This window comes from Lepidochelys kempii, chromosome 6 (assembly GCF_965140285.1).
Source record: "Lepidochelys kempii isolate rLepKem1 chromosome 6, rLepKem1.hap1, whole genome shotgun sequence".
Lineage (NCBI taxonomy): Eukaryota > Metazoa > Chordata > Testudines > Cheloniidae > Lepidochelys > Lepidochelys kempii.
In genome coordinates this window covers 17122212-17137759 of record NC_136385.1, presented here as the reverse complement: position 1 = coordinate 17137759, position 15548 = coordinate 17122212, and the positions used below count along the sequence as shown (strand labels likewise).

Genomic DNA, 15548 nt, shown 5'->3' with positions numbered 1-15548 from the left:
CTCAGGGTTTCGGGCATCCATGGCTAGCCCTTCCCAGTCTGAACAGTAGAGCTGCCCGATTGCATATGCAGGATGGCAGAGCATGGTGCAAGCTGGCACCTGTGTTAATGGGGAGGGGCAGCATGCAGGGCACTGGCATGGGGAACAGGCGTTCTGCCTTCCCCCACTCCACCTCCAGGCACCCCAGCCGCTCTGGCAGGAAACATGAAGCAGCACGTGTATTCGTTACACTTCGGTTTTCAGCCAGCGGTGTCTGAGGCAGGATCTAGTCTAGGAAAGTCTGGGTGTTTGTGTCCTGCTCCCCCCAAAGCAGCTGGTTTATTCGACTGTTGCTTCTGTTGCTGCTGAAGCTAGGCAGTTTAGTCCTTTCGCTGGTGCCCTAGCTGTGCCCTGGGCTTGCTGCAGCTGTTCTCATGTGGCCCATTCTACAGGCTGCCTGCTGCTCCCCAACCCTCTCCCAGATGCCAGCACCCAGCCCTTGCCTGGAGAGAGGCACCACAATGCCCTCAGTGCACCACCCCTGGGAGCTGCTTTACTGCATTCTGCTGGAGAGGGTGCACAATGAAAGGACCCACGTTCTTGTGCCATGGCTCATGATGAGTTCACAGGCCAGTAAAATCCTATCTTCCAGCAGCCCAGGACACTCAAATGCCTAGCACTGGACAGAGGAAGGTTAGGGCCTTATTGTGCCAGTTGGAGACAGGCCTGCGCCGGGGGCACTGTGCTCTGAGCTCCCCGCTGTCCTTGGGAAGGCTGCCACACTCGCTAGGGGGACCCTTGAGTACCCTGCCCCCCAGGAGAACTGCTGAGCCGCATGTAAAACGCCAGGGTGCAGGGTAGAATGTGTTGCTTGGCTTTGTGGGTTTGCTCATCGCAGGGGCTGTGTGTAGCTGGGACTCTGGCTGCGATGAGTAGGAGGTAACACGTTCTCCCTCTGCTGCAGGAAGCGCACAAGATGGTAAGAGATGCAAACACTAAGCAGGCTGCATCAGAGAAGCAGCTGAGGGAGGCCCGAGGAAAGGTGAGGACTCTCCAATCCCATCCCCCTGCTGTACAGACACAGGGCTGCCTGTGGGCAGGGGGATAGCAACGTAGCTGAGGGTCACATCCCATCCAGTCTCCTCCCAGTGGGACCTCCTGGACTACTGGCCTCTAGACAGTCAGCAGGTCTCTCAGCTCACCGCACAGCTGCTACTGAATGTGGGGAAACGTGCCATTGAAACCAGCAGCAGATCCAACTCTCCTGTGAAAAACAGGGCCCTGAATTTCACCTGGGCTCCCACAAGCACAGAACTGACCAGCAGCTTCACCTAGCTGCAGTTTGTTGCCTAGTGCAGGACAAGCTGCTGCTTTGAGGCACCATGGATAAGGGAGTCTGGGGAGATAGGAGTTAGGGACAGGATTCCCTGATCAGGATGTACCAAGGGGGCATGGAGCTACATCTGCTGCTGATGTCTCATCAGGGAAGGGGTCTCTGGCTACAAGACTTAAATATGCCCTGCCTGCAGAGCCTGAGCCATTGGGGGGATGTGGATTGGGAGGGGCAGGGAAGGCTCTGCAAGTTGTTTCTGATCTGCACAGACCCTGCTCCCTGGTTTGAGATTCTGGGACGAGCAGGGGGTGGAAGAGCTGGGCGGACGCTGTGGATGGATCAAGAGATGTCTCCTAGGCTGAGTGGGTGGCTGGGTGGTGCGGACGCCCCGGGATCCTGAGCATGCATTCCCTGTGCGGTGCATGGGACTCTGCTGGGTGGAGGTGGTGGCGTTGCTGACTCTCCTGGTCTCCCAGATCGACATGCTGCAAGCAGAGGTGACTGCTTTGAAAACTCTGGTGATCACTTCCACACCTTCCTCTCCAAACCGGGAGTTGCATCCCCAGCTCCAAAGCCCCTCCAAAGCTGTCTTCAGGAAAGGGCACGGGCGGAACAAGAGTGCCAGCAGTGCAGTAGTCGCAGCCACCAGCCAGAGCCTGCCCCTGGAGTCGGTCAGCAACGAGTGCAAAGAGGTGGGTGAAATCCATTCACCACATCAGCTCTTGGCCCTGCGTGGGCTTGAGCCCACATGCTGGGGAGGGAGCTGGTGGAGGGATCTTCTCAGGGATTCCCTTGAGGTCTGCAGAGCCCACAGCCTTTCCCCTGCTCCGCGGTTTCAGCGATGTTCACTGTAATGCCATTCGTGGATTAAGAGTCCTCTGAGTCTTGCTGTGCTGGGAGCTGGAGGTTTCTTGGCAAAATCCCAGACTGTGGGGACTTCCCCTTACAGGATTAACTCCAGTCTGGGTTCAGGAGAGAACCTCTGGAAGCAACCTGCATGCCTTTGCAGGACTTTCCTGGCTGTATGGATAAGGCTCGTAGCTGTGCTGGCATCAGGCCGTAAGCAACTACTGAGAACTGGCTTTCCTGATCTGCCTCTGCAGTCTAACGGCTGCTCTGACTAATGCTGTTTGCTTTGATTTCCCATCTGTCTAGTGTGGACTAGTGGTTAGAGCCCAGGACTGGGAGTCGGAATTTCTGCTTTCTGTTCCTTGGCTTTGCCACTGCCTCACTGTGTGACCTTGGGCAAGTCACCTTTCCTCCCTACGTCTCAGTTTCTCTACCTGCAAAGCAGGTATTGCCTGCCTCCTGGATAGAGCCAGGCAAATAAATACAAACAGCTTTTGTGGCTGTTGTTTCAACTAAAATCCTATTAATTTCCTTCACTGAGTTTTGTGGCCCCTTTCATTTGGTCTCCCTAAACACTGATGTGAGTACAACATGGGTCTGCCAGAATTTATCTTTCTGCAAACAGTGTTGTGACTAGTTGTGTGAACACACCTTTGCACGAGTGTTTACACGGCCATCTGGAAAACTCCTTGTGGGTGTGAGAGCTGGAGGGACGAGGAAGCAAGTTTTGGTATTTGAGCAGGAAGAAAAAACACGTGGTTGCAGTGGGGGCTGCATGTGCTTTGCCTCCACCACCAGGAGCATTGGTGTCTGCAGCATGGAAGCATTTCAAGAGCAGGGAGGCACTTGGCCAATCTGGCTTGTACCTAGAACGCAGCCAGGAAGTGAGACAGCTAATCAGACCAGGAAGAGGTGACCAGAGAGGACTAGGCTGACCTCTCGGATGGCTCATTTGTCTGACAGTGACTTCAATGAATGGCAGTAGGGATGGGTGGATTCAGTCTGCACTTCAGCAGCTGCTAATATCACCGTGTATGGGATTAGAATTACACATACAGTCTGTGTGTGAACATGAGGAGAGAATCAAAGGAAGGGTCTGTTAAATAACCATGAAGTCTTGCTTCATTGGTTTACATCTACCTTTCTCTTGCTCAGGTAAGAAAGAACCCAGATATGTTGAAATCTGAAGTCCGAGTATGTAGCCAAATAGAAGGATCCTTCTTGTGGCAATAGGGAAAGAGGCTCCTCTCCCTGCATGAATCAAAACTCCAGTGAGCTGCTAAACAAGGTGATCCAATCAGGGACCAGAAGCAATAGCCTATGACTCAGGTGTCCAGTCAGGTAGCTGCACTATTGACTTGCTGATATCGAACAGCTGAAAAGCTAGCGCAGCCAGTGCCAGGCATTAGCTGAACAATTGTGACTTGGGGACAAACTTGTAAAAGTCCTGCTCTGTTTGCGTGCAGTTCATAAACAACAAAGGGCTGTGTTTGCTGATGCTGTCAATTGCTTGCTATAGTTACGAGGGTCAGTCACCGAAGGTCTGTAATCAATGGGAAATTCTTGGCTGGAAGGTGCTTGTAGAATACCAAAGATGGTAATTATTTCCCCTTTCTTGCTCACTAAATGCATAATCCTGGCAAGGTCCCTACTGCGCCCTTGCTCTGGTGTAAACTGTGTCTACACAAGGGATTTCCATTGGTGCAGCTAACCAGCTGCCTAAAATCCAGGGCCTACATTTTAAAAAATGTGACTAGTGAATTTGAATGCCTCTGTTTTTAGGTGCCTGACTTGAGACACACTTATGGGGCCTCAGGGTTGTGCAACATGTTGGGAAAATTGGGTTTCTTTAAGGCAGCTCAAGCTGGGCACCCAAAAACTGAGCAACCCCAAATCACTGGTCGCTTCTGAAATCATAGGCCAAGGAAATGCTGAAGAACCTAGGACCTTTTGAGAGGCACTCGGCATGCTAACGGGCAGAACTCGATTTTTCTGTATCGTCTGTCTCACATTTTTGCCTTTCTTTCTCTGCCTGCCCCTCTGAACTGTTTCCTTGTCTGTCTCTCTTCTCTCCACTCGTCCTTCAAAGTTTGGGGTGCCCACTCTTCTCTCTCTGCTCCTCTGTATTGTCCCGGGGAAGGCCATCCACATCACCTATGAGCCAGGCTGGCAGGCCCTGGTGGGAGACTCTTCCTCGTCGTCCTCCTTGCGGCAGGTAACCTCTGAGCTAGAACAGATGTGGCACAGAGGACAGGCTAGGCGGAGGGTGGGATTCATCAGCCTCTCCCAGCTTCAGCCTTTCAGCTCTACCTTTCTTTGACACTAACATCCATTTTTTTTTTGTTTTGTTTTGTTTCTCTAATTGACTTCCATATTGTGGCGCTGGAGTTGTCTCCTGGCACCAGGTGAGCAGTCTCCATAGCATAGAGCTAGTGCACTGTCAGGACAGACTGGGCTGCTTTGTTCACTTATGTTTTTTTCATGCTGGGCTTGTTTTGTTCCTCCCTCCCCCTCCCCATGTTCCTTTAACAAACTATAACAGGGTCTGCTGGCTGTTTAAGGATAGGGCCAGGCCCAGCACAGTCCTGTCACTGCTGCAGCCTAGAGCCGAGGCATGCTGGGATTTGGCGTTGGACTGATGGGAATTGTAGGGCATGCTGGGAGCAGGCAGGGAAGCAGGATATAAAATGAGAGAGACTAGGGAAGAGGCAAGATTTGCTGTGGGTCCCTCACAGCTGTGAATTTGAGTCCCATCTGCAAAGGGGAATATGTGTAGCAGCTCCCAGGCCCTGGAAAGCTCCCTCTCTGCAGAGAACCCATAACAAATGTAGCCATTTGGTGCTCTGAAGGAAGGCTGCTTCTTATACCCTACTTTCCCTTCTGTGCATGCCCTGCTGCCTATAATCCCCATCACTTCTGGGAACAGCTCCTCTCAGAATTCCTCAGTTCTGGGCTGCCGCAGCTCCGAGGCTGCTGGGTTTGGACCTGTCTTTAAAGGGCCAGCACACCTGCTACACAAATGGATAGAAATGGTGATGGCTATTCACTGAAAACTTTTCCCTGACTCACTCCTTTGCTGTATTGACCTCTTTCTCCGAGGGGATTCTGCCTTTATGTCCTGAACTTCGTTGCCATCATGGGCTAGCCCTGGGATGAGAGGGGAATTTGGTCTATTCACTCGCTCTCTGGCTGCCTCCCCCAGTGGGAACTCTGCCTTGCCCTTGGGGAACTCGGGCATTTCACAGGCCTCAGATTGAGCTACCCTCACTTGGCATGTTAATCTGTCACAGAGATGGTGATGTGGGTGGCAGACAAGGCAGATGCAGAGGTTCCCCTGGGGGCGATCCTGCTTTTCTCTGCAGTTCCAAGGCAGCCTTGTAGTTGGGGAATAGCTGTGCTAACTCTTGTGGTGTCTTTCCCCCTCTCCCCAATCCCACACCTTCTCTCTTCCTCTGTCTCCCCTGACACTCGCTGCAGGTTGACTCCATCCTGTTCGCCGAGTTCCAGGCCTGGAAGGAATCCCCGACTCTGGAAAAATCCTGCTCTTTCCTGGAGAGGATTTACCGGGAAGATGTGGGGCCCTGTCTAGACTTCACCAAACAGGAGGTGAGCGCTGGAGCAGAAGCAAGGACTTGGGGGATCGTTCTGCTCAGACATTCAGGCTGTACTGATGCTGAGGAGGGGCGCAGTCGCCACCTCACCGGACATGAGCTTTGCCGATCTGAATTCAGTTCTGTGTTTCTTGCTGTAGCTATCAGAGCTGGTGCGGGAGGCCGTGGAGCAGAACACACTCACCATAGAGCCTGTGGCTACCCAGACGCTGCCCGTGGTGAAGGTGTCGGCAATGGAATGTGGCGGACCAAAGTAAGGAACTTCCCAGGTGCTCCCTTAGTCATCGCTGACTCCTCTCACATCCAGTCTCCTCCTAGGCTACGGCAGCTTCCATCCCACACATCTGCTCAGTCTTCAGCTGTGTCTCTAGAGCGCTATCTCAGGTCTCTCTAGGGGTCCCATCACCTGAGCATCTGAGCAGTACTGGGTAGTAGCTGAGTAGTCTGGTGTAGAAACGCCTCTTTAGCTAATATTTCACAGTGTGTTTTCCCATCCCAAACCAAGGCCAGCAGCTGGCCTGGATCCAGGCACTTACCACTAGGGGCTGGTTGAACCACATGGAGTTTGAGGCCTTGGAGTCCTGAATCATTTTTGGGGGCTGGAAAAACTATTTGGAGTTCACAAACTTACTGAATGTTTTCTTCCTCTAACTTAAACTCGGGGCGGGGGGAGTCATCCAAGGGTGAGTCATTTGAAAACATTATCTCTCAAGGGTAGAATTTGCTATGTACTGTGGATAGGAGAACCCCCAGAAGCTGAGCCGGCAGGACGGGGTGACCTGCAGGTGGTGTTTTTTATTCCTCCCCTCTTGCAATTTCTCCTATGCATGTGTCCCATAGTGTCCAAGTTCACATCACATTTTTGAACCCATGATGCTCTAGGTGGGTTTGAAATGTGGCAAAATGAGCTCACTCATCTCTCCTCCCTGTGTTTCACCCCAACCCCTCCTGAGAGCTGCATCGACTGTTTTCAGAGTTACTACTGTGACAGCTTGGGAATCACTTGTCTGTCTGTGCTCCTGATGTTACAGGGCCTCAGTTCCCCCAGGAAGGCGGTGGCAGGAAATGGTTCAATCCAGTATCACTGCAAACAGAGAGGGGTCAGACTCCTGAGCTTTATGTTTCTTGACCAAGAGAGAGGATTTCACTTAGCTGTTGTGTTTAGGTCAGCTTGGTCCAAGCCAAAGGTCATCTGTCATGTCACGAGGCAATGACCTGAATGACACATAGACTGCATGGCAAGCTGTTCCACATTCTCTCTCTTCTCAAAACAAATCACTCTGTGAGTGTTAGTTCCATGCCAAAACCAAGCCGTCCTGTGTGTATCCTGACTGGTTGCCTTTTGTTCTTTTGTCTCTTCTCACAGCGGGTTCCGGTCACAAATTGTAACGTAAGTGATTTTTAGCCAATGATTAAATATCTCTGATCCATTAACAAGTTACTAACTCCCCTGGTTACTAATGGCTTTGTGGCTGGAGTTTAGCCAGTAACTTTTTTAATCCTGTTAATGCCGGAACGTGAATTGAAGGTCCCACTTACAATACTCTTTGGGACAAATGCCTAAAAGTGACTAATGATTTTGGGCCCAACTTATAGAGAGGCCTGGTTTCTGGAGTGTGAGTGCTCGGCACTCTCTGAAAATCTTCTCCCTTTAATATGTCTCGAAAACCAGGCAGCCCAAATCACTCCTCACTTCAGAAAACATAGGCCAGGCTTCTTCTTTTATTTTTTGGTGCGTTTGTCTGTTTAAATCCCTTGCTAGTGGGGGAGAGAAGATAAACAGGCTCACAAGCCTTCCTGAACATTTGGTGTCACATTTCCAATCTCTCTGATTCTTCCTGCCTGATTCATGGCCATCCTAGCTACTTTCACAGCTAAGGAGTGAAGTCAGCATCCAGCACAGAGGCGTGGGGACTGAGAAGGATGTGACGGTGGTTAAATGCTGAGAAATCCCAGGAAATCCCTATTGGGCTGCATGGAGTGATGCTGGAAATGTTCCTGGAATTTCTCAGCAAATGCTGGAAACTGGAGTTCTTTTTACAGACAGTTGAAAAGAGTCAGAGAAGATCAGGACACCCCAACATCTCCTGGCCTTTGATCTGGAAAGACTCCCCTCAGTTTCAGTGGGCTTTGGATCAGGCCCCATCTGATTAAAAGGGACTCTGGAGGGCACTATAACTTCACTGCCTCCAAGATACCAACTGCAATCATTGGGTATAATCAGCGATGAGCCCCGGTGTATAGTCCATGTGGTCACTCAGTGAAGATGCCAGACCACATGGGCATTCCACTTTTGTTGCAGATGGGATTTAATTTATAAACCTTTTCTTGTTTAAGTTCGTGTTTGAAGTTTAAAAGTTAATGTTTGAACTTGGCCTCTGTGTGACATTGGCACAGGTTAGAACTGACCGACTGTGCTGTGGGTTCCAGCAGAAAAAGCTTCCCGAAAGAGCACGCGTTAAAGGACAACAAAGGAATGATACACTGATTGGAAGAGAAGACATGCATAAGGGGAGGTTGAAGGAGCTATGTAGTAGCATGCTGCCAGAGAGTATTACGTATCCCCTTTGTGGCTGGACTGTAGAAGAGGTTGTCAGCCTTCGACTGTCTCCAGATAATGGAGTTAGTCCTTTTTAGCTCACATGATAGAGGCTTGTGTTTTGAAACTGGGTTCAATTCCCAGTGAGTGGTTGTGTGCACAGAGACAGATGATGAGGAACATTGGTAAAACTCCCATTGGCTTCAGTGAAAGCTCTTCTTGAGTAAGGGCTCCAGGCTTTGGCTCTGAACTGGGCATGAGCCAAGGGAAAAGCATAGGCATTCTGGACTTACACCAGTGTGACTGAGCTCAGGATCTGGCCTTTGGTGTATAAATACCTTCAGAGTAACAACAATATAAACTGAGAAAGGGGAACATTCCCAGTCTTGGAAGATGGTAGGACAAAGAGCAATAACTTTAAAGATAAGGAAGAAGAAGGTCTAAGAGGGATGCTCAGAGCAATGGAGTAGTGAAGGGGATGGTTGGTCAAGGCACCATTGCTACAGAGTTCAAGAGAAGGTTGGAGACTAGGTTAATGAGAATAAAATAGTGAGAGACCCTGCAAAATGCAGGGATCAGACTGGGTGGTCCAAGTGGCTCTGGTCCATCAGGGAATCTGTATTATGGAGGGAATATGTCCTAAAACCCCACCACTCCCATTGTGATAGTAGTAGAATGGAACAACTTAAAGATCTGAGTATGGAGCGTATGGTGCCATGTTTCTGTGTGGAGAAATTGAACCGCAATCTGAGCTTGGCCGCAGACCTTCTGATGTGCACTAGACCAGGTCTCAGGGGCAGTCTGAATAGCTGTCTTACGGCACTCTGACCAAACAGATCCAGCCCTGAGCTGTGATGAAGGAACAGCCCTCTCCCCTCACAGAACATAGAGCCCCTTTTCCTAAGGCTGAGTAACCCACAGTGCATGTATGATGGAGAGGGTGCAGAGAACAGACAGAACTCTTTACACTTGTTACATTGCTTTATCCTAATGTCTAACAGCTTTTCTCCTGGCCTGTTGCCAGCACTGCATGTCCTTCTGGTTTCAGACCATCCCGGGGAGCCCTGGCGTGCAGGGCCCTGTATCAGTTTACCTGGGGATTGTGTAGCTCCTGGTGCCTCCTGTGCAAATGTAGGATGAGAATTCTCCTGTACTTGCCCCTTCCTGCAGCTTTTATTGAATTGTTCCTGGCAGCAGAGAACTCAAATCCCACCTTCTTCTTTCCTCTCCTGGGCTCTGACTGACTCAGACCTGGCTGCTGGGGGTTGGCTTGAGGAAGCTGCTAGCTGCCATGCTCTGTTCCTCCAGGAGTTCTCCTTCACTGAAGCACTGTTTTCCTTTCTCCTGGCAGGAAGTGCGCTCTGAGTGGCCTGTCCCGAGCCTGCAAACACCGCATCAAGCTGGGGGATTCTGGGAACTATTATTACATCTCACCATCCTGCAGGGCCAGGGTAAGTCCTCCAGTATCCCAGGGGCCAGCTTGTCTTCCCAGCTCCTTCCAGGAACTGAAACAGTAATCCCTGGTGTAGCTCCACAGAAGACAGTAGGAGTGAATTGGGCTGATAGAGTTGGGTTGGCTCTCAGTCAGTCTGCATTGATTGCTGCTCCCCCGCCCTGTTTCTCAGGGTACAATACCATGCAGTGGTCTGGGTTGTGTCACTCATTTAAGGCAACAGTAACTTTCAAAATATGTCTTTACTTCTCTCTTCTCCATGATTTGATTCTCTGTGAAGCTTTGATTTCCTTTGTCAAACACTGTATTTCACTGTTCCTTGAATACTGGGTTTCGTTACTGTGCAGTGGAGAGCCGTGACTAAGGCTGTTCTGGAAGCAGACTCTCCTTTTACTCTGGAGAGCACTGAACAGATAAATTATTCAGTATTATTATGGCCCTGATTCAGCAAAGTACTTAAACAAATGGTTATGCTTAGCTCTCTTCAGCAAAGCTATCAAGCATTTGCCTAAAAGGTAACCATGTGTTTAAGTGCTTTGCTGACTTGGGGCCTAAAGGAGCAAATCATTCCCTACAGCAATCCCTGTCTGGGATAGGGCTGTGGGGGATATTGGCAACAGAGCTCAAACTTTGTCACTTCAACAAAAGCAGTCCAATTTAGTACAACCGCTCCTTGCACAAACAGTGTAGTTTTTCTCTAGGGCTGTTTTCAAACAAAAGAAATTCCCATGTTGTAAAACTTCCTTCAGCAGAGCTCAGTTCTTCCTTTCAAGTCTGAATGTTCACAAAGTGCAAAAGTTCTAGGTCCTTATTTCTGGCCTAGGATGTTTCAGTTACAAATATTGTAGTGAAACTTTGCCAGCCCCTGCTCATAGACTATCAGGGTTGGAAGGGACCTCAAGAGGTCATCTAGTCCAACCCCCTGCTCAAAGCAGGACCAATCCCCAATTTTTGCCCCAGATCCCTAAATGGCCCCCCTCAGGGATTGAATTCACAACTCTGGGTTTAGCAGGCCAATGCTCAAACCACTGAGCTATCTCTCCCCCTATCATCTTTACACAGCCTTAATTTCGGATACTGAATACAAATAAATATCTGCCTCTCTCCAAACTCTCCTCCCTGGCTTAAAATACACAGGACTTAGAAAGCTCTTTTCATCCATAATTCTCAAAGTACTTCAGTATTGCTGCAGGTGAGGAAATAGGGCCCCAGAGAGATGAAGTGACTTGCTCAAGGTCACACAGTGCCTCAGTGGCAGAGCAGACATTAGACCCCACCACCCTTTACTCCCAGTCTAGCTCTATATCTGCGCTTCCCCTGCCTATCCCACTTTACTCTCCTCCTCCTGCCAGGGAGAGTCCCATGGGTTTGTGCCAGGATTTCCAAAGTGACAGTAGTCATGAGCTCCCATTGACTCCAGCTGGAGTTGCGGGTGCTCTGCACTTGTGAAAATCAGCCCTGTGACCATAGAGGGTGGCGCCAAAGCACTGAGGTGGGTGGTGGCGATGCCAAACCCTGCAGACTTAAGGAAAAGGGGTCCTCTGGCCAGCGTATCTGCCTTTGCTTTGGCCAGCCCCTGCTGTGCTATTATTATTATTATTGGTGAGGCCGTTTTACAGCAATCTCTCTCTCTCTCTCTCCCCCCTAGATCACAGCCGTATGCAACTTCTTCACCTACATTCGCTACATCCAGCAGGGCTTGGTGAGACAGGATGGTAAGAGGCAGCTGGTGGCCCCCAGCAGAGGGTTGGGTGTGGCTGCCTACTGCTGGTCAGTGGGAGCTATTGCAAGGGCTGCTCCCTGTTGCAGAAAGGGACTGGGTTCCTAATGTTCAGTGAAGGGAGGCGAGAGGGCAGATGGGATTTTCCCTCGGCCTAGTAAATGCTCTGGAGGGATGGGAGGGCCCCAGTCTAGCTGAATGGGAAGGAGATGTGGAGAGCTCTAGACAGGTTGAGGGAGAGAGGTCAGTAAAGGGGCAGGGAAGCAAGGGAGGGGGACAAGAGGCCTGAGGTGTGGGACGGGCAGGAGTGGGGTGGAGAAGGAAAGGAGGTGCTCACACTCTGTGCTTTGGGGGCTGTGCCCCATGCTGCAGGGCTGGCTGAGCAGGATGGCCCTACTCCTGTGGCTCACTCCAGTCCATGTGTACTCTCAGTGTGGAGCTACGTCCCACTCATAGGGGAGGGGGCTGAGCCAGGTGGCTCGCACGGCGCCTAACGTGGGGCTGGCTAACCCCCCTGCCCCTTTGCTTTGCAGTGGAGCCGATGTACTGGGAAATCATGCGGCTCAGGAGGGAAATGTCCATGGCCAAGCTGGGCTTCCACCGCAGCGCGATGTAGGCTGGGCCTCACCGTCTGAAGGGAGCTGCCCCAGCTTGAAGGTCACATACTCCAGCAGGCAGACAGACTGAGGCAGTGCATCTATGCTCACGGGGTTCCCTCCCTCTCCTGGCCTGACATGAACTGCAGAGGGGAGGAGCATGAGTTCCCCCGTCCAAAGGCCTCCTTGCTGCCGTTCTCACAGCGACTGAGATGCAGACACCCCCTCTCCCCCCAGAGATGGGCTGGTCCTTTGAGCTCTGTGGGGTGGCCAGCTCTAAGTTCTGTCCATAGTGGACCCTTTTCTCTATGCTGCCTATAGCCAGTTTTTTTAATTTTATACACGATCTTGCTTCTGCGGATTCTCCCAGACCTGCTGTGCATGAGGCTGGTCCGGGGCTCCCCCGTTTGGCAGTGGGTCCTTCGGCACCGAACTGCAGCTGGGCCTTCCCACATCCACCCCTCTGCCTGAGGCAGGGGTGCAGTATTGCCCAGCTGTCCCCCAGCCCTCACTGGTGCCCCCTGCAAATGCCAGCACCGCACAAAAACCTCACTAAGAGCCATGCAAAGCATGTTTTCCAAGTGCTTCCCTGCTCCTGTGGCAGTCGCCTATCGGAGTCACTTTCCATTCACTCAGTCACAAAGAGGGGTTTGATTCTCTTTTCAGCTCAGGGTTTGGTTTTGTAATCCAGCTCAGAGCCGGAGAGCTACAGCGTAGGCCAAAGCTCCATGCCTGGGGCCTTGGTCTCAGTGCAAATGGAAATTGCAGAACAGAAAAGCTGGCCACAGCTATGCTGAGGTTGGCTGTACTAGGCTGCAGACAGTGTCTCTTCGGGTCCTCGTGAGGCAGCGGTGCCCTGCTATGGTCACTGCAGGAATGAGCATCTCCCTATTGCTCTGCTTTCAACCCCAGCCAAGGACAGATGCCTTGTAGCCACTCCTATTTCTAGGCTGTGGCTTCAGGCATTCACCTCCCTGGGGCTGTCTCCTCTCTGGCTCTCCTTATAGCCCCCAACTCAGGCAGTCACTACTCAGTGGCCAGTTATAGGCTCTGGCCCTGGGCATTCACTTCTGTGCTGCTCGATTAAGGCCAGAAGGAACCATTAGATCATCTAGTCTGACCTCCTGTATAACAGGCTGTAGAATTTCACCCAGTGACTCCTGTATTGGACCCGAGCCTTGTCAGTGCTTCCTTAAAGGTCTCCCAGCTCCCTAGCAGGGGAGCCCTGAGACACCACTGCATGTGGGTGACAGCGCCTGGGGCAACCATCTCCTAGCCCCCCCTGCAGCTCACATCTCCCCTCCCACTGTCGTTAATATAGGAGTATATGCAGTAGTGCTGGGAGGGCCTGATCCAAAGCTCATTGACATCCTTGGACTCCGAGTGGCTTGGGCTCAGACATTTAAATATACACGGTGCTGTACAGAACCTTGCAAAGCCATGATCCTTGCCTTGGATTGTCTTTATAATTGAATAATTAACCTTTTCTACTATGTCATCATCTCGGCTGCCGTCCTGTGCTGTTACACCGTCTCGCATGGTGCTGCTGGACCGCGTTTCTCTGTGATGTAACTCCACTGCTATCAGCAGAGGCATGATTTGGCCCGTTAGCACCCAGTCTCAGATCATCTGTGACGTCACAGCCTCTCCCCAGAGGGGCTGCTGCACAAGTAACCTGATAATGTGCAAAGGAAAACGCTCTGCGTGAGTTGCCTTCCGTTCCGCTTTGCGTTTGTCTGGGACCGGGGGGCAAATGGCAATAGAACCTCTGGGCTGTTTGCAGGTCAGCAGATGCCTCGTTGCATAAGAGCCTCTTGAGCGTGGGGCAGCAATCCTGGGAGAGGCACTCCTTTGATCGTGCGAATGCTGGCTGCGCCCTGCTGCTCTGTGGGAGGCTCTGCCTGGTGGCCCTTGGTGCCCCCCGATGGCATACAGTGGCACTTGCAAGCAAAGGTTGGTCAATAAGTGAAACTCAAGTCCTGCTCCCCAAAGGTAGCTGGGAGGAGGATGCTGGAAATGCTCCCATGGTACCTGCCTCTTCCTACTTAGAACAGGGCTGGTCTGAAACACCAGCACCCAGTTGTGGCCCCACGGCTTGGCTCTGCTTCTGCCACGAGCCATAGTGGGATTGCAAAGTTTAATTCCTCTTTAGCAGCTGGGTGTCCTGGAAATCCTCACTCTGATCCTGGCTGAAAAAAATATTAGCTGTTTTCTGCAAGGGAAGATGTTGTTTTACACTGTGAATTACAGGCCTGGAGAGAGAGCATTTAAGGACAAGCTAGGCTGGGTGCCAGCGTTTGAGCTGGTGTGAATCAGCATCTCTGAGTCCAGTGGAGCTATTCTGATTTACACCAGCTGTGATGAGGGAAAGCTGAGAATGTCCTCCTCAAATTCAGATTTCAGCTCTTTCCTTGCAGTTCCACCTGGATCTATTTTTCTTTGGTTTCTGCTCTAAACTGCTATGTAATGTTGCTCTGTGCTGTTAACCAGCTGCCGTGTTCCAGCCTGGAGGTCACTGCAGGTCAGCAGTGAGTGAGATGATCCCTCTGTGTAGATTTTCCTATCAGTTTGTAAAGTGCTTTGGGCTGAAAGGAGCTAGAGAACTGCAAGCTGTTATTGGTCTAGACACTTCGTTTTAAATGTAAGACAAAAACAGTGTGTTAATTGCTCAATTTAAACAGCAAGGTGGCTGCACTCTGCTCTTTATAAAGGAAAATAAACCTTTGCCTAGAGGAAGAATCACAATTCCGGACTCCATATTTGGCCTGGCCACACCAAGGGAGGGCAGGGAAGCAGTTTAGTGGCCACAATGAGGATCCGAATACTGTCGCTCTGTGATGATAAGCTGGACTAAGGCTCCTCAGGATGAGCTTATGTAGGGCACATGGATTGGTGTGGAGTTGCTGACCATAGTGCACCACCCTGGGTTCCTGCACTGCCTCGACTAGGAGATGCCCTGGTGCCACTGTAGAAACTGGCAAATCCGAGACACTGGAACTGCAGAATTGCAGTAGGAACAGGGGATACCATGGTAGTGTTACATGAAGAGTGGAATGGCAGTGATTGTATAGCCAGTTTAGGAGAATGTGGGTCTTTGCCTCCCTCTAGCGGCATAGGATTCTTATGTGTCTGCTACCCTTCTGACCAGGAGAGTTAACTCTTTAGCTCAAGGAGTAGATGCTGGAGCTGAAGGTTGCTGCGTTCAAACCCCACTGTTGTAGATGGGGGTAGATTGGTTATAATCATTTTACTGGTCAGGCAAATGCTGAGTTTTAAGGGGGTTTGCAGCACCACATCTTCACTTCTGCCATGTGGGACCTGATGACTGGGAAAGAAACTCAGCAAATCAAAGGTGAACAAGGTGCAGGGTGAGATCAGAGCAGAAAAGTCTCCAGAAATGTGCTACATTAGAGTCTAAATCATTTGCTGCATCAGGTCACCCTCAGCCTTCAGTGGGCTCCAGCTGCA

The 15548-nt window shown here is 51.0% G+C and overlaps 1 protein-coding gene across 10 annotated transcripts in view; it reads left to right on the top strand.

Annotated features, from left to right (window-relative positions):
* The window catches only part of RAB3IL1 (RAB3A interacting protein like 1), a 69956-nt gene that overhangs the window by 18017 nt on the left and 36391 nt on the right, over positions 1 to 15548 (top strand). Inside the window, exons 4-12 of one of the 10 annotated variants that reach the window (XM_078853139.1) lie at positions 944 to 1021; positions 1789 to 2004; positions 4251 to 4376; positions 5639 to 5767; positions 5913 to 6025; positions 7139 to 7162; positions 9663 to 9762; positions 11413 to 11479; positions 12018 to 14819. In XM_078853139.1, coding sequence (XP_078709265.1) covers positions 944 to 1021; positions 1789 to 2004; positions 4251 to 4376; positions 5639 to 5767; positions 5913 to 6025; positions 7139 to 7162; positions 9663 to 9762; positions 11413 to 11479; positions 12018 to 12100 — 936 coding nt within the window. In that variant the 3' untranslated portion in view covers positions 12101 to 14819. Of the gene's footprint in view, positions 1 to 943; positions 1022 to 1788; positions 2005 to 4250; positions 4377 to 4549; positions 4567 to 5638; positions 5768 to 5912; positions 6026 to 7138; positions 7163 to 8169; positions 8988 to 9662; positions 9763 to 11412; positions 11480 to 12017; positions 14820 to 15548 lie in introns of those variants that run through there. The other 9 variants (XM_073346962.1, XM_078853141.1, XM_078853140.1 and 6 more) reach the window with 9 other exon arrangements.